Source organism: Atta colombica, unplaced genomic scaffold (genome assembly GCF_001594045.1).
Source record: "Atta colombica isolate Treedump-2 unplaced genomic scaffold, Acol1.0 scaffold217, whole genome shotgun sequence".
Lineage (NCBI taxonomy): Eukaryota > Metazoa > Arthropoda > Insecta > Hymenoptera > Formicidae > Atta > Atta colombica.
In genome coordinates, this window is record NW_017259313.1 from 113,692 (window position 1) to 139,894 (window position 26,203).

Here is a 26,203-nt window from a genome sequence, read left to right on the forward strand (position 1 = left end):
TTTATTAATTAATATAGATAATAAAACAAATAAACAGAGCTGAAACTTGAGAACTGTTCATTATTCGTGAAGTATGCAAAAGGAGAACGACAAAATATCACAAAACGGCGAAGACAAACTGTATCCATTTGCGACATGTAAAGAGATTATGGAGGATCTCATATAAAAGCCCGACGAATTGCGCACAAATGCGCCCGCTCGATGGAAATTCTCGGGCTGTATTTTTCACAAATTCCGAGGACTGAAATACTTGTAAACTATCCATATATATAACGAGATTAAATGATCTTGTCTCTGTACTGTAATTTAAAATAATAAAAAATAAAAATCTAATTAAAACTCATACTTATAATAAAATCTAAATCTATATAAAATAAAAGTCTAATTAAAACTCATAATACGTAGGAAGTAAATAATTATAACGCATATAAATATAGAACAAGTGACGCAAAGCGTTTTAGCTCAAACAATTCTACGATATAACATCAAGCAAAAGGAAGAATATCGCTTGCACTTTATCATGTATACGTATCAAGAATGGAGATAGTCTACGACCGCGGCAGTTTATTTCGCACTGTAGATAGAGCTTCAGTACCGAACGGCGGGCGGCGAACCTGATTTACATCGCGTAACCTGTGGATCTCCGATCGGGAAATGGAACCGGGTGAGGAATTGATGTCGCCGGCGCACGTAATGCATATTCCTGGCAAACAATTTTTTCCTCTTTACTCTCTTTTTTCTTTACACCTACGTTGTCAAGGTCTCGGCGTGAAGAGAAACATCTCTCTGACAACGAATAGCTATTCTCTGGAGATTTTTCTCTGAAGCATAACTCGAGTTATACTTCAACTTGAGTTTCAAAGTAAAAAATTTGAAATACTAAAGTACTTAATTCCTCGCTTTTGACGACGCAACGTGGACGCATTCGTCTATTTTACATGTCGATCCTTTCTATCACCTGCTCTATCTCGCCTCTTCCCACGAAACCAATTTACGCCTACGCCGATCTCGCCTAATTCCGTTCCTTTGAGCTTCCGTATCGGGCATTCGGACTCGCCTGTTGCGCCCGATTCGCGAGTCACGACCGATCGATCGCCAACCGATCAGCATCGGTGCTGAACAATAAATCAACCACCAGCCGGGATTTGCTCGAGCATGGCCAATAAACACGCCCGGTTAATGATTTATCACGGCGGTGTATTCGACATGTATGTGCACTGTTCACGATCGATGTATTCGTAAACCGTTTCTCCGATCTCTCTCTTTTGCGTGGTCGGAATCATACTAAAATTCACCGAATCACATATACCATAATGGACGACAATAAAATCAACCAATCGAGAAATGCGATTTCAACAATATTAAATTTACCTGTAATTTCAGCATGAAAAGGATTTCTTACATTTATAAAAGTTTCATATTCGTTAAATATTATTTCGAAATTTTTGTCTCCCTATTCTGAATTACTGTTCTCATTAAACAGAATTCAAATATAACCTTTTTTTCTCGTGATACAACAGACAATATCTGAAACTTCATTGTACAGTAAGCATTTGTTGCAAATTTTAATCGCATAATATTTCTCTACTAATTTTCTTAAGGATTTAATAGCTGATTTATGAAGCTTGAAGCTACGAGTGTGATTTAAAATGTCTGTTCAAATATAATAATGTCAGCATAGATGATTCACTTTACGCAAAACGCAAGGGTAAACACTTTAATTGTCCTTTTGTTAAACTTTCATTAGTCAAAGAAATATTTTAAGATTCTGTACACATATTCTTTTCCCTACACTGAAAAAAAAATTTATTTAACTAATTAAACACATTTAGTTGTTTGCAGATTTGATTCATTCAACAAATTTTATTTAATCAAATTTAACCATAGTCTTCTTAATATTTGTTAACAGTTTGTTAAGCAGACTACGGTTGAATTTGATTAAATAAAATTTGTCGAATTAACCAGATCTGCAAACAACTAAATGTGTTTAATTAATTAAACAAATTTTTTTTCAGTGTACTGACATCTATAGAAATTTTATTTAAATTCTTGTTTTTGAGAAATCAGATATACATGTTAAAATGGAGAAGACAATGAAGAATATCATTTTTCACATTAAAAAAATTCTCGTGTTCACAGTACTCGATTCCTGATACATGCTATATGCATGTCTATAGAATTTAAACAGATAAAACAATTCTGCATTTACGGATCATGTTTTCTTTCTCGTAATGGTTCCGTTTGAGTCATTCCCAAGCATTCGTATATATCCGCGCTCGCCACCTGGGCTCTCTCTATCGCAGGTGACCGGGCCTCTGGACTTTTACGCGCTCCTCAAATGTATTTACGAGCAAGCCGGGAACCTGGACCTGGATGTGGAACAAGATTCTTAATACAAGGATATTAAGTTGTTGCGAGAGCGAGATGCCGTGACGACGTGAGCAATCGATCGATCTCGTCGAGGGCGAAACCCCGATGTCTCGCCAGACGAAATGTGTCCCATGTCGATTCTACGAGAATGTTCCATTTCGTTCCGGTATTTGGAGAATGAAAATTCCGGAAAATACTGACGAGAGAAATTACTGTTTGCGCCAAAAATTCATCAAATTGCATATTTCTGCATTATCTCAATTCGCTGTTCGAATCTATTTAAATTGCTCATAATATAAAATTGTGGAACGTATAATGTGTCGTTGTATAGATAATATATTAAATGAGATACACTCTTGATACTTAATCTATTTACGATGTTGAAAGTAATCGATTAAATCGCTGAGAAATACTCGTAGAATTCCGATGCACTCTTCTATTTTATATCAACATGTATTTTTCAAATGTGTGTGTGCGTGTGCGTGTGAGTGCGCGCGCGCGCGCGCGCGCGCGTGTGTGTGTGTGATTATAGATTATGACAAAGTTTAATCTGTGACATCGACAGATTTGTATCCGAAGCAATTTTAATTAAAGGCCTGTAATCCGTCTGTAATTACATGCGGAATTAAGCGCATGATAGGCGCTTAATTGGTTTAATTGTTAAAATAGGATTTACATTAGTGCTTTATAAATTTTCGCTATCAGCCATGTGCGACGATAAAAATGCGGATCTTGCACGAACAATTTATTAGGTAGTAGTAAATACGGCGATTATAACGCATTGATAAAAGGCTTTATGGTTGGCGAAGTACATTTTATGAAAATGAAGAGCATTCAGAGTATTATATCGTATTATGGCTCATTAAATCCAAGAGATAGTAATCTCTGTTCGTATCGCATTCGAAATTTCGGTACTTTCTGCTTTGTGTCAATTTTTTTTAAAGAAGATGTAGTGCAGTTATTCTCTATTCTTACCTTATCTTTTGAAGATTAATTTACACTCTCTTGCAAATCAGAATTAAACAAATTTAATAAATTAGTATATTTAACTAAATATGTTCAAATGTGCTGGCATTGATTTTTTCTGGCCGTCAAACGAGGCCACAAAGATTGTTGGTCATAGCTGCGACGTGATCGCTATAGACTTTATGAATCGTTAGTAGATTTTTCGCGGATTGTCGACCACGCAAGTCTCCCACACGCGATCGCACGTGCAATCGAGCCGATGTATGCAGAATCGCGTGCATATATTTCCGGAAAAATATTTCCGAGACAAGAAAACTATCGATGACGCGACTACAACAAAAAGCAATTACTTATTCATGCTAATCCGTTCTATCTATTTGCTCTCTCTCTCTCTCTCTCTCTCTCTCTCTCTCTCTCTCTCTCTCTCTCTCTCTCTCTCTGTCTGTCTCTCTCCAAAATGTAATTAATTTTCTTACTAATATTTTGTTTAAATACTTTTTTCTCTGGTATTTGACAATGTAAGATCTTTTTTCTATCGAAACTTTATTTTTGGATCTTATTAATCCAAACGATATAATAAATTTGAACAAACGAGCAGTATTAATTTACCATATTAATCGATAGTTACATCTATTATTTCATTAATTGAGAATAATTCAATGATTATAATTACGGTACATCGAATGACGAATTAAATTACGAGTCATTCAAATCTTGTTGCCATTTCTCAATAATGGGAACCTATAGTTTCCAGACTAACTAATTTGCAGCTACTAGGTCATTCAAGAGACGCATGCTATTTGAGTACAAAGCGGCACATGCCTCTTGGACAATTTAATCAAACTGGTGTCAAATAAATGCGGCATTATATGTGAATTCCTACAAATACGGACTTGCATACATACGTGATCAATTCTCAAACTTGTTAATTATTATGATAATTTTAATTTTTAATTATTATGATAATATACTTTTATTGTTTGGCCAAAATTAAAATAAATAATTCTTTCTCACGTTTTAAGAAGTTTTATCGGCATGTGAACTAAAAACTAAAACGGGTATCACTCGATGCGAGAACTGACTCATCGAACTCGATTACCGAGCCGATTCGCGCGTTATGTACTTTCTCCCGTCAGCCTCGTCTTCGACATAAAGTAGTAGTAAAACGGACACAATGGGAAAGAAGAAAAAAAGAAGCGCACGAAGGAGTCTGGTAAATGGTTTCGCATTCGCGCTTTCCCGCCGGCAATGGCTTCTCGCGAGGTCGTGTCGCGATGCCGATCGTAAATCGAGGCAGCAAAGTCAAGGGTCAGTCTTGGTGTATGAAAATTGCTCAATGGTACTCCTGTCTCTTTTTCTCTATTTAATAACTTTAAAGATTTAAAAAGAAAGTAAAGATAAATCTCATTAATTACACAACTATAACAGCCGATGCTGCTGCAACAACCGGCCCACCATGCGAGATCGAAACAACGGTGTCATCGACCGATTCAAACACTCGCACACTTTTATCGCTCGATTTTCCCTGATTCTCCACGTCGACAACTTCCCCGAAACTTCTTTCCACTACACGCGCGCGCAAATACGTTTCGAGAACACTAGACAAGCTGTACACACCGGTAACTAGCGGAAAAACTGGCTCTTGTAAAGATAGCGACGAGAGCGCAACACGACACACACGGCAATAATAACGACGACAGCGACAGCTTCGGCGAAGCGCACGTTCGCGAATCCCGATCGGAGAGCACGACGACTCCGGCGCACGCTGGACCACCCTCGAAGCGCCCGCGATTCTGCGACTCACCCTCCTTCCGTCTCCCGCTCGCTCACTCACTCGATCACTCACTCACTCGCACACCCGGTCCGGCGTTATACCACCCTTGCCGGGCTTCCTCCCTGTACCCCGCGCTTTCCATCTCCTGCTAGAACGAGGGAGTTCTCGCTGGGGTGGGATCAATATGAGTTGGGCGAACGCGGGAAATTTGCGCGCAGGTCCTTCTCCACCCTCGACGCGATGGTGGATACACACACTAGCCTCTCCCTTCCTCCACCTCCTGTCGTGTGTTCTTTACCCGCACCCTCCTCGTCTGTCCTACCGCCTACATCCGCGCCCACCGTTCTTTTTTTTGTCCCTCTCCCCCGTGTTTTCCCTGGTGTTCGTGACCCGACTCACGCCGTCCTCGCCGCGAGAGAAGTCGATGTTGGCCTCGTATGATCGTCCTGTTTCTTTTCAAGAACCTGGTAATTCACGCATCTCTGTCGCCCTATTCGAAATTAGCCACTGGCTCGAGGATACAGTCGAAGGACTCAGGTTGAGTAAATTTCTCTTCCGTTCCTCATGGGAAACAATTGCTGTCTCGAATATTGAGGTATACATTCTCACAGAATATCCTGTACATATAAACATAAATATTTCCCCCATTCGTAGAATTTCCTACATAATTTCCTTTACAACAGTTATCTTATTATTTTTATTGTTAGATTCTTATACTTAGATGTTTCTTATATTCACATTTATCTTCAAGGTAAAGGTGCCTTAAAAATCTTTATCGTTACACTTTCGAGAAATATGATATGATGAATAATGCAAATATGTATGAGAGCTAGTATAACTTGCTAGACACACTATATTTATTGTACAACTTGAAACTTCTACTTTCCCGATTTTCATGCTTCGAGAACTCTATATTTATATCTCCATCTCAAAAAGATTGAAATTAAAAAATAAATATTCGCGCTGTACAAATTTTTAAATGTTTCGCCCAATAAAGTCGATCATTTAGTCGAGCAAATCGAGGAATCATGTAAGAGATAGTCGCAATCAATTCGAGAGATAAAGTACAGAAATTTAATAAACTATAACGTGTCACATAAGTATCTGTTAAACAGAAAAAAATATAAAGAAGAAGCTATAGATCATAAACTTGCGACACATTATGAAAAGAACGCTGAATTTTACGCTCTAAAAATTTAACTAAATACAAATCTGAAAATAATTTTATTAAACTATAACAAAATAATTACACCGGAATCTCAAATATGATGAGTAACGCTGCAAAAAGCTTTGACAGTCTAACGACCAGTTTGAGCATAATTATTTTGATGGTCCAACAAAATTGTTTTCAGATGTATTTAACTAAATTTTTAGATACTTCAGCAAAACCGTTCTTTCCATGTTCGCATCACGCAGTGCTCTCTGAGTCTCCTCGTTTTTAATTAATACAATCATCCATTCCTAGAAATTAAGCAGCTTTTATTTCATCCACAAGAACAGGTTTTCGCGATCGATGACTTTTTCACGGAGTCCCGTGGGAATACCTCAGCAAACGCCTCCACAGTTTAGCCATACTGGTATTAACAAAATCGATAACATGTCTGCACGTTTCGGGCTGTTGCACAAGACTTTCGAACTCGTGCTACTTATAGAAAATAAGACCATAAAACAGTCATATGTATCTTTAAGGATTAGATCTACTACTACAAAGATCTAATATTACAAAGATAACAATATCAATATTAATAACTTCAAAATAAACAGTAGTAGTTTAACTTCTTTAATCATGTTTTTATAATCATGAATATCACATAAATTGGTTCGTTCATGCGTTTTCTCTAAGATCTTTTTCATTTCTTAGTTAATGTGATTTAGACTTAACTTCACTTAACCTAATGATAATATAAAAATTATTTTTCTAACTATAATTAATCACTGATGGTTTTGTAATGTGACAACTTTAAAAGTTACTCACTACAAAATTAGCAGTTTAACGATTAATAATAGCTAAAATAAAGAATACAATTTTTACATTATCATTCAGTCTCAAGTTAATAATAAAAAAAATGAAAAAGAAATGGGCTTAATTCATTTCTAAGTCATTGATTCGACTTGCTCCTTCTTGATTTTATTAGCAGCAGATTTGAACGTTGAATGAATTTTTCCACAAATTCGTGAGAACATCCGGCGACGCCCCATGTCATGGAAGCGCATCTTAGGGAACGACGATATCACTATATCCGACTTTCGACTTCACGTTACGCTTGGTCGCGTTATACACGGAGATCGATCCATGCGATACAAACCCACGATGCGACCGCAGTTATTTCTTCCGCTCTGCAATGGTGCGATCAATTAAACGTGCTTTTATGCAAACGAGCTGCACGACCCAATGCAAAACAAACGCGAAGATAAATAGATTTCCGATTTTCTGATTATATAGTGAATTGGAACCGTGTTCTCCGACGCGCGGCCTGCGGGTGCGAAAATATAAACTTTTGCTTTATTTGTTAGAAAAGTGCTAATTAACGCTCCCTGTATCCATGAGAGTTTCTGTGCGCTGTTCTTGTGAACTCTCGCTTCAAAATAAAGCACGGCCTCGGGATTTCAGTGTCCCTTAGGGCGTACAGGACGTTCTGCGATATTATTAGTAAGTGATTTCTATTTTATTAATACATACATATATTATAAACGAATAAATTTGAAAGCGTTACAGAAACTTATACTGAACGTTATTAACTTCTTATCACCAGATGAACAAATTAATTACATTACAACTCACACGTTTGGAGAAAACCGTCGAGTGTTACTTTAAACATTTTCTCTTTCCTTCACACACACTTATAGATGTTATTGTAAATATCTCAAATTTCATTCATTAAACGATCGACAGCCCACGGAAAAACGATCGTTACATGAAAAGGGTCGATCCCCTCTCACTGCTGTCAAAGTCTGTTATCTGATTATATACGGCCTACAGATCGTCGCCATGCCCACTCGCAATCACGTTACGAATTACTGAAAGAAGTTCCGCATATCGCACAGCTTCGCAACGGACAAGCGACACGACCGACGTGGTGCGTTTGACGTATCGTGATTACCGATGGCATGCGATCGTATGAGTGGCGAACATACACCACGATATAGATACAAAGAATCGCTTCATCGTTGCATCGGCGTTGAATTACATCTCATACATCGGTACAATCGCACTTCCGCTCCTTGTCGCATAATTATTTCGATCTCGCGAGTGACTTGAGAGTATAGAACATACACGCACATCGCAGTATACGAATCTATAATCTGAAAAAAGAATTTGGTTGCATTAATTGGAATTCTGATTGAAAATCAGAATTTTCTGGTTGAATTTATTACAATTCTAATTGCGATAATCAGAATTTTGATCGATATGATCAGAATCTTCAGATTCATCTATTTTCAGAAATTTTTCTCAGTATAGAAGTTTGCGATTCAAATGCGAAACATAACACGAATGTCTAATCTAATATGAGAGAGATGACTCGAGTAAATCGCGCCAATCATCATAGATCAGTTTAGAGTAGAATTTCATAATTGCCATACTTTTATATTATAATTATCCGGTCTTTGAAATGTCTTGATAAAGTTACCTTAAGAGCAAGAAATTATTATAATATAATCTGCTCTTAAAAGTTATAATATTTCTAAATCAAACAAGCAAAGTTACTTCTACTTGTGTATGAAGCTGCCACGATGAAATATGCTCGTTGAAATAGCTCACTTCAACCTGAAACTCTTATCAAACTGTCGCGTATTAGGCCACATTATGTCGTTACGGCCTACTCGCCAAGGCACCCATACTTATGACGCAATAAAAGCGGAAACTAGAGCGCCAAGCGTCTCAAATGAGTTCCATGAAAATATTAAACCCTAAGCATCCGGAACTTTGCATTTACAAGAACGATCTGCAACTATCGGAGCAACAGCGCCCTCATATATCAACGAGATTACTGATTACGAGAATTCATTCGGACAAGTCAAAGAGCTTACTCTAAATATGACTCATGCATATATTACGATAATCATATTTATGTTACGTACATCCATGATATTTAATATTAAATGAATGTAAAACAATATTAAACAGAAACATATTTTGAAAATCATTCGGTTGGAAAAGTCAGATTATTTTTATGTCGAATTATGTATGTATTATTTAACAAACAATGTTACAATGTCACAGTTAATTATTATAATTAAGTTTATATCATATTTATTATATTTTACAGTTAATACCTATTGTATTGACATTCACGAATTAATAATTTGCACGCAATTCCCAAGCAAGCATAATGAGACTGAGTTATTTCTACTTAATACTAAATTAGACAAAAAAAAATCTCTTCTTTTTTTTCGCTATTTATAATAAGTCGCTATTTAATGTAACATTATGTGCTCAATGAGAACGGAATAATGAATCTATCTAAAAGATAGATAGAAAAGAACGAGTTAATTAATATCTTGTTTAACAAAGATGATTTTACCCGTCAAACTAATCTTTAAAATTCCTTGAAAAAGAAATAATGAACTTTTTATCCAGCTTAATAACAATATTTATGTTGTGTATAAATATTTATTATAGTTTATAAGTTTATATAGAAATAGTGTATAAATATTTATGTAAGTCTACTAGAAATATACTACAAATAAAAATGCATAAAATTACATGCTCAATAAACGTGAAATTTATACAATTTATAATGGAAACGTTATAGACGTATATTGTATATTTTTGTCTATTCTAAATCATTTCTTGTACATGTATAACATTTCTTTTTAGAGTCATCATTGTTTATTTACAGGAGTTGGCTCGATCCGAAATGTAAACATAAATATCAGCTATCGACTTTACATAAGCTCGGTTACGAGATCGGTTGCCAGGGATTTCTTTAGATGCGTGACGAAATCCGTATTACAGTTAAACTACGGAAAGGAGAAGCATTTAGCAAGACAACGCTAACGGCGATACAAGGGATACAGTGGCCAATTTTACCAGGAATTTAAATCTCGTCGACCAGACGTCCGTACGAGCACCGCGGGTTGAAAATCGTATACCCGCATTCCCGGAGAGAGTAGATGGGTTTGACAGTGTGATTGAGCGCCAAGTCGGAGGAGAGGCGGAGGTTTCTACATTTTTTTTGCAAACCCTGTACGTTACCGCGGATCACACGGACGAATATTTATGCAATTACATTCATTTACATAATCAGATATAATGACTCGCATTTATCATCCGTCTAATATCTTCACATACGCACGAATGAATGTGCCCCGTTATGCGAATGGAGATAAAATATCGAGTTATACGGAAAAATAGGTGGAGATTCGTCTTTTTTTTTTTTACATCGCTCTAGACAATTTGCAAACAATTTATACTTGTTTAAACACGTATATAAAAAGTTTCAAATTATTAAATTACAGCTAATCAACATTAATTATAATTAATCATCAACATTTTTTTAAGAAATACAAATAAAAATAAAATTTATTTTTCGTTCTTGTTCTATTTGAATTAGATAGTATGTATCTTATTCTTATTTTTTTCGATTAAGTGAATATATGAATTCTAAATGCATGAAAATGTCCTGCGCGCGCGCGCGTGTGTGTGTGTGTGTTGAATTATTAAATTACAACTATCAACAATTATAACTACCAATATTTTTTAAAAGGATTATAGAAATGAAATTCATTTCTCATTCTCGTTCTATTATCATATATAGACGGTATTTTATTCTTAATTTTTTCGATAAAATTTCATCTTGCTTTCACTTTTCCTTAAATGTTTATAAAATTGTCATTTACGAAAAGATGGTACTTAAACATATGTAAGGTGTATGTCGAAGGTCTAGATGAGATTGCAAAGTTTAAGAGGTGTTCATAAATCGTTTTTATTTTAAGATTTATTTTAAGTAACATCTTAAGATAATAATATAGCCATCTGATTGACTTATTATATCTTAAATCTGTACTTAAGCAGTTTTAAATGTATAAATCGACTATGAATACCGGTTTAAGGCCTAAATGATCACATCTGTGAGGAACCTCGTTAACGAATGAAAAAAAATATTAGTGCTGTCATCTTCACGTCTGCCTGTGGACTACATCGCGATTGCCTGCCTCGATAAAGCAGAATTCGATCTGTCGGTAACAAAGTACATATTACAGATACCCACTACACCCACAATGGTAACAGATTCGTTGTTATCTTGTGCAAAGAATTTACAACTAAGAATAAAACAGAAATAATTTGTTCAAAATAAAAATTACTTATTAAAAAATAATTGTTTATAAAATTTTGTCTTTAAAATAAAAAAATTAAAAAAAAAACAATTAGCATAGAGAGTAATTTCTTCAAAGTCTTATTGTCTTCTGTTTCTTCATTTTTATGGAACAAGATTATAAATCGACGCTACACTTTAATATGCATTCAGATGTAAACAGGATTTGAGATCGGATTTAAATACAAACCTATCGTTTTCCTCACCGCAGCGGTTTAATAACCGGAACTCGAGGTAGCCGTCGTTTGTCAGTTCATTAGCGCGCTAACCGCGCTCTAAAAAGAAAAGTCTTCGAAGGATCGTTCGCGCGAGACGCTGCGTTTCGATCAACCGGCACGTCCGCTCTCTACGTTGTAGTCTCTCGCCGCGAACGTAATAATCTTATTTGATTGCTTTCTCTCTCTCTCTCTCTCTCTCTCTCTCTCTCTCTCTCTCTCTTTCTCTTTCTCGAAGGGGAGGGCTTGGCAAAAATATGAGAAATATACTGTATCGTCCACGCAGCGATTCTCAACCGGGTTGCCCGAGGGTGTCACGAACATCTCTCGGAGATGCCGTATTGAAAGACATCCGTTAAACGCAAACATACGTCGTACGTTATAAATAAATTTCTTCCGAATGGTGCAGGAAGAAATGTTAACAGTATTATTTCTTCATCACTAGACGAAAAAAAGATGGGAGTTCTTAATAAGATTTTACAAAAGTATAAAATTATTATCTAATTAATGAATAATTCAATAAAAATACATTCTCGCTGAATAGATTGCGATTAAAATTTGAACTGTCGGTGAACATACAACACCGGTGCAAGGTGCCGGAATCCGCTTGTTTGCTCATGGCGTTATCTTCCAGACATAGAGTAACGCCATGTGCCCGGATCCAGTTTGTATCAAAGTGCATTCGGTCACCATCTGTGTTGACAAAAAGAAATTTCATTTCGAGAGGAGGGAATAAGAAGAGAAGCGCGCGCGGAAATGCACGGAAATGCACTGTTTCAGGGATTCGAGGAAGATTTTGATCGCGGTAAATATCTTAAACCGTCTCCTAATCTAATTCCACCACTTATATCTCTCAGCTATGGACTCTGTGATAAACGATTTCGCCAACCAACCGTTCGTAATCGCGCCGAGACGATGTATTATAAAAGGCACCGTTACAATTAGCGTTTGCAACGAGCAATTTCAGATCGGCGCCCGCGGGACAAAAAGAGAAAGACAGGGAGAGAACCGAGGCTTATCGCAAGCTCCGATCGGCCAACGAGTCCGTGCACAAGGTAGGAAGGTGCAGGCGGATAAATTTCGTTTAACGTAACATCATTAAATCGTGACCGGTCCGCGCCGTTGAGCGCTATCTCAAAAACTTTTACGCGCGAGCAGGCAGGCGCGCGAATGAACGCGAAAGTTGCTGAAGAGAATAAAATTTATGACGATACGCGTCGCGGGTGCAACCTTTCGGCCGATGGGCAACGTCCGCCGCATGCTCGTAGCAACGGTTGCGAGTGCAAAAGAAAAAAACGAACTACCGCGCGATTGCAAATTTATTCGACTCGCTTCGAGGCAAGCTCGCCACGATATCACCTTCTCGCAAGATGACATGCGATGATACCACCAATATGAAAGTGAAATAAATATTTTAAAAATAACTTTCAATTCACTGCGCAATACTGTTTCAATCAGTATCACTTTGCGTAACGCAATAATATATTTTTATAAACAGGATTGTTACAAATTTTTTATTCTGAAGTTTTGTAATCTTTTTTTTTTATTTCCAGACAAAATTCCATAATTTTCCCTGATACTTTCAATAATAATATTTTGACATTTTTGTATTTGAAAACCAAAGAAAGTAATTTAACATAGCAATGGAAATTACTTATATTAATATTGTCGACACTACTTACATTTAATTGTTAATTCCAAAATTGTGTAAATATGACGTACGCATATTAAACTTTTTTAAAGCCAAGAATTTTAATTTTCAAAAATTTGTAATTTCAAAGATTGTAAATTTCATTTAATTTTTAAAGAATTTTAAATTTCACAAAAGTTTGCAAAATTCTCTGACATTTCCTTGATATCCCTGACTGTTTTCAATTTTTCTGACTTTTTAATTTTGTGACTATCCTACATAAAGGAATACCGAGAGACGTTCTTGTACACAGAAAAAATTATTTTGAACTATATAAAAAAATGAGTTCTAAATAAATTTTAAAATCGTTTTGTTAGTCCATCAAAATAATTATGCAGGACGATCAAGCATGATGAATAATACTGTAAAAAGTTTTAACATTCTAATAACTTGAGCATTCTACACAATTACTTTGATAGCTAAACTAAATGATTTTCAGATGTGTTATATTTAACAAAATTTTTAAATACTTCAGCAAAGCCATTTTTAATTATGACAATCAATAAAACAATTAATAAAATGGCCATGTTATTATTATAATATTTACTATCTCGGAAATCATAATTTCAGCTCCAGTAACTTTATCTCGCAATCGCTACAGTTGATTTGAATAACTTTCGAGTGGAAAGCAAATGTACGGAGCGCGAAGCGGAATACAAAAGGGACTCCCGGCCAGAAGAAACGTCGCATGTCGCGCGAGAGTGGACTACGATAGCTCAAATGGCCCGTATTTCAATAATGATAAATCACCCTGGTTCGACGCAACGACAGACACGGTTGGGCTTGAAGATCTCACCGTGAGATATCACTGTCAGGGGTCTATCTCGTGGCTTCTATCTTATAGATAGTCTTGTTCTCTCCCAGACCCTACAGGGCGATTCAAAATGAAACAGCACTCTCAAAGGCACTTCGATCCTTCACAAACACGATATTTCCTATTGTCACCTATAGATTATGTTTCACCTATAGGTGTTCGTCTTAGACTTTCTTTTTGTACGTCAATCATGATAACGTTTGTCCGTCTTGTGACACTACATGGATGATTCTTATGACAATTCAATATCAGAGAGATATACTTCGTATAATATTTGTTCATGATGATGTAATACATTCGTAGAGGCATACTAAAGATTTCGACATATCAAGAAGCTTTTAGAAATATCGACATATTCTTGAGATATTCTTGAGATAAATTTAAATTCCTATGTGCGACGGGAAACTCACGCGCTTCTTGCAACATCATTTGTAATGATTTTCCTCGTATCGTGCTATTCGCGCCCGATCAGCAAAAGACTCCGTTCGTCCTATTCTATACGTGCTTCCAACATCGCGTTCATGTCCAGATGCGTGGCACGTAAAGAAATCAAGCGAAGATAACTCCTACACGGAGATATTATGTTGTGATATACACCCGACTGCCGAAGTATTACTCACCCCGGACGTGTACGTGTACGTTCACGGTCTCGTATTCACGAAAGCAATGAATACGAGATGCGGGATCAATTCAAACGACGGATTAAACGCGTTCGAGATCGTTCGGGGTCGTAAGAAGGAAGAGAAGAACTCGATAGGGTATAGTTATATACTTCTGTCTAAAGGCGTTAGCCGAATATTGGAATTTTCTCACGTCTTGTCATAACAAAATTCTCAAAAACAACCAATTTTTTTGACCGAATTAAGAATTTAAATTTACAACATTGATAATGTTGCGCAGGATAAAAACAGTTTTGCTAAAGTATTAAAAAATTCAGCTAGATCTGAAAACAATTTTGTTAGACATCAAAATAATTAATGTAGAATACTCAAGCGAGTTTTTGCAATACCATTTTCCAAATATGATAAAACGCTAAGGTCAGATAATCTTCTTCTTAACAACTATTTAAGAAAAGGATAACGTGATTTTAGCGTTTACCGTATTTATTGCAAAAACTCCCTAAAAAAAAACACAGTCTTATGTATAACGCATAGTGCATAAAATGTAAGAGACTCAACCAATTAGAAGCTTTCCTTTTCATGAAATGAATAAAGATCATAACACAAAATGACATAAGTTTCATAAGGCTGATAGACTAATGAAAATCCGACATAAAGACGTCATGTTGAATTTACATAAGATGTTCATTAGCTATGGTTAATATAATAGTTTATGGCATTTTGTATGTGACGATCCTATCTCTGATTATTTGATAGTTAATTGTCATGTTTTATGCATTATGAGTTATGCAAAGATCTGTGTTCCAGACTTAACAGTCCAGACAATCATCTTAAGTCCTACATAATCATTTTGATCCAACGAAATTAAACAATTTAAATATGAAATAAGTTCAAATGAAGTTTTCAAATAAAATAAATCAAATTAAAAATAAAAAAGCTTCTAAAAGTACAACGAATATTGTTGCGGAAAAATGTTTATTGTAAACACAATTAAACAATTAAATGTTCGATTCGCAGTTAAGATCCTCATATAAAATCGAAGTAAAGTTTTATGTAGTCGCTAAAATATGATACTAAATAAGATTACAAAATTGTTGTCATAAAAATTGTTTGTAAAAAGAAACGTGGATAAATTTTTGGAAGAATATCAAAATCTTAATCAAACTTTATTGTACCTAGGAATTGTTGAATTTAATTTCCATAATATTATCAACAAAATTACTTTTCAATCTGTACGTATCTAGCTAAGTTTTTAAATATTTCTGCAAAACCGTGGATACAAGGCTAATCGCATTAGAAAATATATTCTGTGTAATAACACAAATGAGTGTTTTTTCGGCGACCGGTTTGTTCTATTTCCAACGTGATGTTACACGATTATTTCCTCCCTGCACCTTGCACGTGTCTGTACGACATACGGCAGCCGCATACCTGATGATATGCTCTTTTCTCCCGTCGTACTCGTAGTCATCGCCACTTCTGTCGCCGGTCTTTCGCGCGCATCATCGTGAGTCGTCTAACCGCGTCAACTCTACGTCTCACGTACGCGATACGTAATTTGCCACTAGTCGACGAAACTGCGCGAGGAAAATCATAGAAATTGCAAGGGAATTTCTTTCAATGTCGCGATATGCTATTTAATTATAAAACTTCTCTGAGAAACTCTTTCCTTTATTCAAAATTCCCATCTTTTTCTTATGCATATTTCTATCAGTGCAGATTAATTTTAATCTCCTTTCAACTCGCTTTTTATCTCTTCCTAGTTCTTAGAACTAGAAAAAGATGAAGAGTAAATGTATTCGAGATTAAAGTTAATTTACATTGCTGGAAACAGGTTTTAATGCATTTTGATTATCACAGCGTACTTGGACTTGCGTTTTAAAGATCGAAAAAAGAATATCGTGCGTTTAGATTTACGTCCGTTCTTTTCACGATGTGTCGTTACGCCATCAGTTTGTGTAATTCTATGAAATCTTTTCACGGTCATATTCGCGACTCTCATTTTGCCATGCGCGAAATCATATAAATTTAACGTCACGTTCTCCGCGGCCGCATATAAATATCACTAATAATTTTCCGTCTGTAGACGGCCGTAATCTGCATGTCTTTCAACAACAGTGAAAATGCACATGTCTGAACCGGATGCGTAGGTTACGCGTCCCTGACCTAGGACGTTTCGATTTTATAGAGTTAAAAGAGCCAGCAACGAGTGTCCCGACCGTGAGAAGTACTGAAATACCCATCTAAGAGAATCAATAATTTCATGGTTATCGTTTTCGTTTCGTGGAACGATGATCCTCTTATCTTACATAATCGGAGAATGAGAAACGAGAGAACCGTATGGGAAATTTACATAATAGTGCATTAACGATCCAGTCAAATTTGTAGTCATTAAAGGGACATTCGATTCGCAAATTGGAATTACATTCACCCTCCTAATACAATTAACGTCCTCACATTCATCAATATTCAGAAACACACGGTAATCCCAGCGGGTATAACTCTAACGTTCACTAATAACATTCGAGAGGTAATGTACGGTTGAAATAGTACGACTAATAGGTAAGCGCGACCGTAAACAAATCTGCGGATATACGGTCGTCGTATTTATATGGATGAAACCATCGTACGAGGAACGTGCGCGCTCTGAAAACGTATGATAGAAAAAGGAAACAACGTTGAGAGAAAGAGAAAGAAAGAAGAGCCGAGCAAGTAGTGGCAAGAGCAAAGCGCCTGGAGGTGCTTCTCCGTTGAACGCGCGGTGTTTAAAATCAAACGGAAATCCAGTTTAAGACCAGTGTACCTCTCCAGCATTCACTAATAATAGAGCAGATACTGGAAAGTTAGAAATACGACTTCCTCCCTTTGGCACGCCGCGCCGCGTGTGCCCCGTGTCCTAAAAATAACGAACGGACGTTCGACACACGCTCATCAGAGCGAGGAAAGAAAGGGCGAGGATGAGCCGCAGGGCGGCTGCCCAATTCAAACAGTAGGTACTCCCGTGCACCAGCACGTGCTTCCACTTATTCCCGGCGATAAGCCATTGGATTTGTACGTGCGTGCGCGATTTATACGGTAGGCCACGACCCGGAAAGCGTGTGAACTTGTAACCCAGCATCGCTGGTTTCAACCTCGTGATCAATTCAAAGTTCGAATGAACGAAAGACCGAGAATCTTGAGGCCAGAATCATTTAGTCTGCGATATACCTACAGCAGGCCTGTCCAATTTGAGCTCCGAAGCTAAAAAGCAAAGCTACTGACATAAAAAAATCAATATGAATAAGATATCAAAAACTGTAAAATTTATAGTCTATGAAATCTTAACTTTAATCACATTAAATGTTCTTGCGTCGATGGCTTTGCTTTTTGGCTCCGGCGCTCAAATTGGAAAGGTCTAATCTACAGCGTATATAACACTAAGGCTCAGTTTCACAATTCACGCTTAACTCTTAATCGAAGTTCAACTTATTCTCATCTCTTTCCAATTCTAGTATTAGAAAAAGATGAGAAATAAATAAATCTCGATTAAGAGTTAAAGTGAGTTGTGAAACTCTGGGCCGGTATATTCATACTCAATTCTTATATTCAAGACCGTCTTAAGTTCAAACCTGAGATGTCACGAACCAATCAGAGGGCCGCATTAACATCTTAAGATAGAACTTAAAACGGTTTTGAAATAAGAATCGACTATGAATACCGCCCTAAGTGTAAGCTAGCTATAAAAGAAAAAGAAAAATTGCTCAATGGCTGACACTCTAATAATGTCTTAAGTCGCTAATGCGGCCCTCTGATTGGTTCATGACATCTTAAAACTGTACTTAAGACGGTCTTAAATATAAGATCCGACTATAAATACCGATCTATATATAAATTCATGATTAATAATACCTACATGAATTTTCCGTTAAAATTATCTTCGATTTCGCCACAGATCTTTGAAAGTTATGCATGTACGTGCATTTTTTTTGTCTCCTTTGTCTTTCCGCATACGCACGAGTGCGTAGCTTTACCGCATATTTGCTTGGATTCAATTGAGCAAATAGAGAAACGTGGTTCTTCGTCTGTGAGGCTTTCCTCGGGTCACAGGATCGATACCAGTTGGAGGTTTGTGATGCGGACGGTGTTGTGATGCGCATTACAATTCTATTCGTAGGAGACCCTACACTATCGATTACGCACAGAAGTGGCTACATGTCGATGAACTCGATCTGTACATAGGACATCGTATTTCGAGATATAGTACCAGCATATATTGCCGTTTTGCATGTCGAGCTCGACTAAATTAGAGACTCGATAGAACTGGATCTCGTTTAACTCCAACTACCTTTTTTCATCAACGAACACGGATAAAATCTTATTTTCTGTGTAATTCCAAATAAAAAACTTTAATAAAATTTAAATGAAAGCACAATAATAGCTAGATTTTACGTCAACGAACTAAGCCAGGTTTTAATACTAAAAATTATATGGCAAATATACAAGCGTTTCAGCTATCCAGACCATTTTTAATGTAAAAATTATCAAATGTCAATTAAATATACAAATCAATAAACTGTAAATATTGAATATCAGTTATAAACATAAAAATTAATGAGATTTAATAAAACTTCAACTTTTTTTGCAGCTCTATCATTAAGATATTTAATATAAAAAAATTATGAAGTAGTTCATCTGACTTGCGATTATACCCAATTTGAATGCAGCAAAATTTAATTTCGTGCATTATTCTTATCGTATGACGTGTATCACGCTCGAAATGCTCCTGGTTATTCGCAATAATCACGCGATCGTAAGATGTCGAGGATAAGTGCACATCGTCTCTTCATCTATTCCGTCTGTCACCGCGTAATACACGATGTGAATTCTTGTCCAACGATTGCTGATCAATGTAATTGCATTGCCTTTCACGTAAGATAAGAGCTCGAAGAACTGGAATCTCCCAACTGCGTTTATCGCGTGACATCGCGATCTTCGATGCTACTTCGTGAATCTCTCAGCTTCGATTTATCGGTCGAAAGTTCAACAATAAATAAATTTAATAATATTCAAAAAATTGCAACGGTTTCTTCTTCCTGTTAGAGAGCCCTAAATTTTTTTTTTTAAATTTTGTATCTGATAATACAATCTAGATAATACAATACAATAAATTATACACGTCAAAGCACGGAAGCCGTGCGAGTCTTACCTTAGGACCATGAAAATTAATTTATAAGACAGATAAGATGCTACTTTATAAAGCCACCGCTCTTGATTAAACTTTTCAACTCTGTTGACTACAGCGTGTTCTGCGGGGGATCCCGTCGTCGTCTCGAATTATGCTCTACCGATCACGCAAACGAGCAGGATCCTGACAGAGGCGTTAGGATCGTTCGGCACAAAACGGGTTAAAAGCGAGTTAATAGCAAGTTGTCCGGCAAATAAATATGTCGACGCGACGGACGACCGGACAGTTGAGGATAGTCGATTCTCTTTCCTTCTCTCCGGGGGAGACTTTTCTGACGATACGCCGCGAGGACCTTTTCGCGACCGAACGTCTATCTTCGCGCGATCGCGGAGTCGTGGCGCACGCCAGGGTGAAAGTTACTCGTCGCGACATAAACATCCTGGATAACGATTACGATAAAATTCAACGAGCCGGCCAATTCCCCGTCCAGGCGAAATGCCATGTCGCTTATTCGGTTTCTCTTTCAGACGTATATTCAGATGTCTTTCAGGGGGATTCCGCTAAGTATCCGAACAACTATTTACTTACTTTATATATAATCTTTAACATTAGATATCTCAACGATATTAAGCCGCAAATTAAATTTTCTATTAAAGTTAAATTCGTTGAAATTACACTAAAAAGTAACATTTCATTGCTCGTTCATGTTTTACAATTCATACATATAATTCATGTATGTACCAATATTTTCATTAAAAGAAAATCGGCTCTAAATTGTACGAAAGAGTCGTAAATAAAATTTCTTAGATACATAACTTACATATATATAATACAGCCTATGTATACACAGAAAAATATTCTATTACTAAGAAAAGTGATTATACTCGATTTACTTTCTTCCTTTAAGTAATTTTCTAGTTCGATTTTCTTTAACAAAGAATATTTTCTTGATAATAACCTTAAAATATACTTATTAGAAATTTTATAAAACCCATTATTATGTATTAAAACTAGAATTTATTTTTTTTTTTTAAAGAAATCATAAAATTGATCAAAAAAGCGATTTCATATAATAATGCAAATCTAATTTTAGTTTAATCTTCAGTATTATCTTAAATATACAGTATGTATTTTTCTGTATGTATATTTAGTTTTATTTCATACTGATAATATACTTCCAACGATGCAAGCGTCTACGAATTATATTTAAAAGGATATCAGAATTCCTCATTAAAATCTTAATTTTACTGCTTTATTTAAGAATAAATGTATATGTAAAAGCCGTATGAACGAGGTTGGTCGGAGACGGGCTGTACATATATATGACGAATCGACCAGACAAGAACGGCGACCTGCGTCCAACGCGATCCTTTGTCAAAGTCCCTTAATCATAGCCTCATTTCTCAAGCGGAATCTCCCGCGGATCTCCAAGCGTGGAGTACGCGGCGTGACGAACGACTCAATTATTGTCCGGCGCACCCCTCGAGGGGGACTTCACTTACCTCTTCCACAAGAGATCTCTGCATATTGGTCCAGCATAGTTTGCACGGGCACACGTCCTTACTCGGCTCCTTCGGGTTCTCATTCCGTTCGCGGTCCCGCATGTTACCGGCGATCTGATGCGGCGGCGGCGGCGGCACCGGCGGCGGCAGCGGACTGGTGGCCACTTCGAGGCTGTCCGAGCTCGAATTGTGGCGTCGCGGCGGCGTAATATTGCTGCTGACGTTCGCCTGCTGGCAGGTAGCCTGCCTAACCTCGCACGACCTGCCATGCTCGTTGCCGTATTTGACGGCGTGCGATGGGGACATGTACAGATTCAACATGCACTTGTTGCTCGGCTGCTGCGGCTGCGGCCGCAGGAAGTCGTCCAGAAGATAAAAGCTTTGTGCGCGGCTCGATCGTGTAGTGAAGGTCGTGCCGCGAGTCTCTACAGCGCTCTGTTCCGTGGCTCTGCAATGGTCGCGTCCTTCTCTAATGCTCCTGCATTGTTCGGGATCATCCAGTTGATGTCGGTTACGCTGCGTAATGTGTCTCTCGTCGAGCTCGATTGTCGGTTCGCTATCTTGGTACAACCTGCGGCTGACCTTCGACTTGCCAGTAATTTGACCAAACTCTCCATTCTCCCGGTAAACGTCTCTACTGGCACGGGATACTCGTGCCGAGTAGGACGTCGGTTGTTGATAGCGCGTCTTACAGCTCGACCCTCGCGATTCCTCGCGGAAGTGATCACTTTCGATCATGGATACGCTCATGTTATGAGACAGGGAATTCTGGCTGATGTGAGAGCTACTGCTAGTTCCGACGGGAGTCCTTAAAAGTGCGCCAAGGGATCGCCATTTCCGATCCTGTTGGTTCGTCGATGTGGATGAAACCGAGGATCTGTTCCACTTCCTCTCATTCGATGGTGACGTCAACAGGCTGTTACCCACAGCCCACTTCCGTTCATTCGTAGGCGATGTCATCGAGGATGGCCACTTTCTCTCATTCGAGGGTGACGCCATCGAAGTACCTGACCATTTCCGCTCTGAGGACGGTGCACTAATAGCGGCAGTGGCACCGCCAGTTGCATTTAGCTGTTCCTCCCGTTGTCGGGCCTTCCACCAGGATGATGTTGAAGTAAAAAGGATTAACGCGCCCCGTAATGGATTCTGGTTCTTGGCCGTTCCCTTCGGCGAGAGGTCGCGATGATCCTTGACTTTCAACGGGCAGTCCCTGAAATTGGAATCGCATTCTCGGTCGCTAAACGCAGCGGCATCGCGCTGTTCCCTCAGGGCGTTCTTCGCGGCCGCCACCTCCTCCTCGTGATACAAGGTTGCATTCGTGCTGCGCAACCGTGGACGGATCCGCACGAAGCCGTAATCGTTACCGTCCTGAAGGACAGGATCGAACGGTTCGCGGGACTGTTGCTGGTGATGCTGCAGGAGAGAGCAATGCGCGGCCGCCGCAGCCGCAGCTGCCGCCGCCTGGCCGCTGGACGTGTACTGATGATGACCGTTGCTCAGTTGTAGACTCGGCTGTTGTAGCAATGTTGAGGTCCTCGCGCGATGACCCTCGCCGGCGGTGCCGCGTTGCAAGCACGAGAAGCTCGCCGAGTGCCGCAAGCTCGAGGGCGTGTTGCCCGGCTGACTCACGCCCAACATGTCGCCACCTTTTATTTTCAGTCTTTGATCTCTCGAGGGAGAGAGAACGGGTGTGTGTATATATTAATATAAGCGTGTACGTGTATACGTGACGAAGGCAGGACTGACACGAAGGGGGACTGGCAGGAAGAGGAGGGCAGGTAGAGAGGCAGTTAGCGAGGAGCAAAAGCTAAGATCGACCAAGGAACGGTTCAGCGGACGAAGCGGCAATCTAGCTCGTCATTACTCCTGGCAGTGTTTTTATCAGTCTCGCGATAACATCCGGCGTGTTCTCTCGCGAGTAAGCAAAGAGGAATCTCTCCTTCTTTCTTCTACGCTGACCTGTTCTTCCCTCGGTCAATTCCTCTTCCCTGTATCGCGCGCATCATCATCGTCGTCTTGACTTGAAATTCGTGCGGTTCGCTCTCGTTGAAAAGCCCCACATGGGCTACATCCTCGTCGTTATCGGATGAACGCGGTGCCTATAGATGATATGAGATCTGTAACAGAAAGTAGGAACAGGGTAGGGAATGGCAACTCAAAAGAAAAATGGCTATGATGAAACGAAGCGTCCGTCGGTGGCGCATTCGTGAAAAATCAAAGTACTCGATGAAGTGAATTGGGCGGCGTTGCGGGGGGGGGGGCAGGGAGAGAATGATTTTATAGTTATGACTCGCGTGAAATGTGGGTGGATGCGACGATGCGATGATTATTCCCAGAATTGACTATCAAAACTCCAACGAGTTGATTTGTCAAAGGGATCGGCGAAAGTTGAAGGTCATTCTGCGGCTAATGTTCGAGGCATGATAGCTGTCGAAGTGTTTTCTATGAAATTTTGTCGCGTTTCTACGACAATGCGCGAACAACGGGAACGAGGTGGAACAAGCATTTTCTCGGAAATCTAAGCGGAGTTCTAAGCAAAAATACCGTGCTAGATAAATATAATTAATGTATACGATTAAGGAATAAATTTAACGTTGATGTAAGATGTATTGATATCAGATAAAACTTACAAGTAAAATGTTAATCAAAGATTTCTTAAGAGATATTTAAACAGATAAGAGTATTTTCAAGTACTTGCTAAATCTACTCTCATCTCTGAATTTATACATTACTAATTTAATGTTTAATTCAATATATTTCCCGTGTGACAAAGTACATTACAAATTCTATTTCTGTACTAAAATATGATACTAGGAAATTAGATAGTAAATGTGAGAGTAAATGTAAATAGAAGTACAGAATTAGAGCGTATCGCGTCCGGATGCAAATACGATGTTTATTTGCTGTTTGATTATATATACTTTTACCAAGTATGGTTATACGTTACTGAATAGCAACACGTGATGTAACAAATGTAACAGTAACAGAATTTTCATTGAAATATCGTCAATAAGCATCGCGCCAATGAAACATGATTAATGAAACAAAACCGCAAGTTTTAGTACAATGATTAAAAATCAATGATGCATTGATGCATGCTGCTCGATGTAGAATCAATGCAACGTATCAGAAAAAAAGCGAGTGAGAGGAGGAGAAAAGAGAGGTCAAAATTCACAGAACTATTTCAAACAAGGATGAAGGGAAAAGGTTTACTTCAAAATTAAAGGCATCCTCTTTCTTAAGTCTGCAAGATTGACATAATTATTTCCTAATTAACGCAGACCGGACCGTCGTTGATGTAATTAGCATTTGTAAAGAACGTCTGGCGACTGATTAAAAAGATCCGGTATACTTAACGGCGCAACAACATTTAAAAATCGATTTAAAAGTAAGGAAAGAGGTACATGTTGCACTAAACTTTCGTATTTCATTAAACAAGTTGGCGTCTCTAAGTATCAGCGGAATTACTGGAGACAAACGTTAACTCGGTAGTCACTATTCTTTTTTTACGTAAACGATCACCTGAGTTGTTTTTTACATCCAATTAAAATTTTTAATAACGCATTGTACATTATTGTTTTTCATTATTTATAACTATTTAAGAGCATTATAGATATAAGATCTAACCACAATTTCTGAAAAAATAGAAACTAAACAAATCTTAAATAGAATAAACTCACTAAGCGTTTGAGCTTATTATGACAATATTTGTAAAAAATAAAGATTTTATTAATATAATACTTATTTTTTACGGGTTTTTTGAATTGAATATTTATAAAAGTTCGTAAAGAACAGAAGTTGTTAAAAAAGAAATATGTTAAATAACATCCATACAAAACAATATTTTAGAACGTTTCACAACTGAGGTAAAAATATCCCAGGTGACTATTCCCAGATTAAGAAAGCTGCGAGAAGACTGCAACATCGTCATAGTACTACTACCCAACCTCATATCTTAATTAAGTTTCTTGCAAACGAGGCTGCGTTCGCTTTGTCGATATGTCGTCACACGAAATATCCGAGGCAAGACTTGATCCACTCGTATCGCATGTGAGTTTTAAGCAATTATCCACATCGCAACAATAATAGTGCGTAATACATCCGGCAACTCCGCAACACCCTATAGGTACAGCGATCGAAATGGAATCCACTCGCTCGTGCTGAGTTCTATATGAAGCAAGTTACACACCACTCCCCAGGATTTCTCTAGCTTTGTAGCAATGATCTAACGCGGCCGTCTACTACGTGTCTATACGTATGTAGGTGCGTAAAACAGTGAAAGGTTTTTCAAGGCGGGAAAGCAAGTGACACCTACACATCGACACGACAGCAGCTGCGACGTGCGCGATGCGAAAAGGCAAGGCCGTTCGCGCGGATAAAAGTTTGCGCGCGCGAACTTTCTTGCGAAATCGATCCTCGAGCCGCCTGTCGCAACAATAATGACGTGTAATAGAATAGTCGCGGATCGCGCGCGCAAAGACCGTCAATTTCGTGCGCCGCCAAGATTAGATATCGGACATTTGCCGGTCAATGGATCGTTTTTCCGCGCGCAATTACCCATCGGTCTCGAAGCGAATCGGTCTTGTTCGCGTCACTCGCCTCTTGGCTTCACCGGGATCCTTTCCTTTCGATGCAATCTCTCTTGAAATCGACATTTCTTGGGCACCTCATCTATACGGATCGCATCACGATTTTTTTTTTCCTCCGAGAACGCATAACGTAATTTATTCCAACGATTACGGCGTGTGTATATGTGTATATATATATATAC

General features: G+C 38.1%; 1 protein-coding gene across 1 annotated transcript in view; it reads right to left on the reverse strand.

Moving 5' to 3' along the window:
* The window catches only part of LOC108687823, a 113,290-nt gene extending 90,176 nt beyond the window's left edge, over positions 1 to 23,114 (reverse strand). The window contains exon 1 of the mRNA XM_018193809.1: positions 21,433 to 23,114. Within this exon, the coding sequence (XP_018049298.1) occupies positions 21,433 to 23,070 (1,638 nt within the window). The 5' untranslated portion in view covers positions 23,071 to 23,114. The remainder of the gene's footprint in view (positions 1 to 21,432) is intronic.
* Positions 23,115 to 26,203: the final 3,089 nt, after the last annotated feature.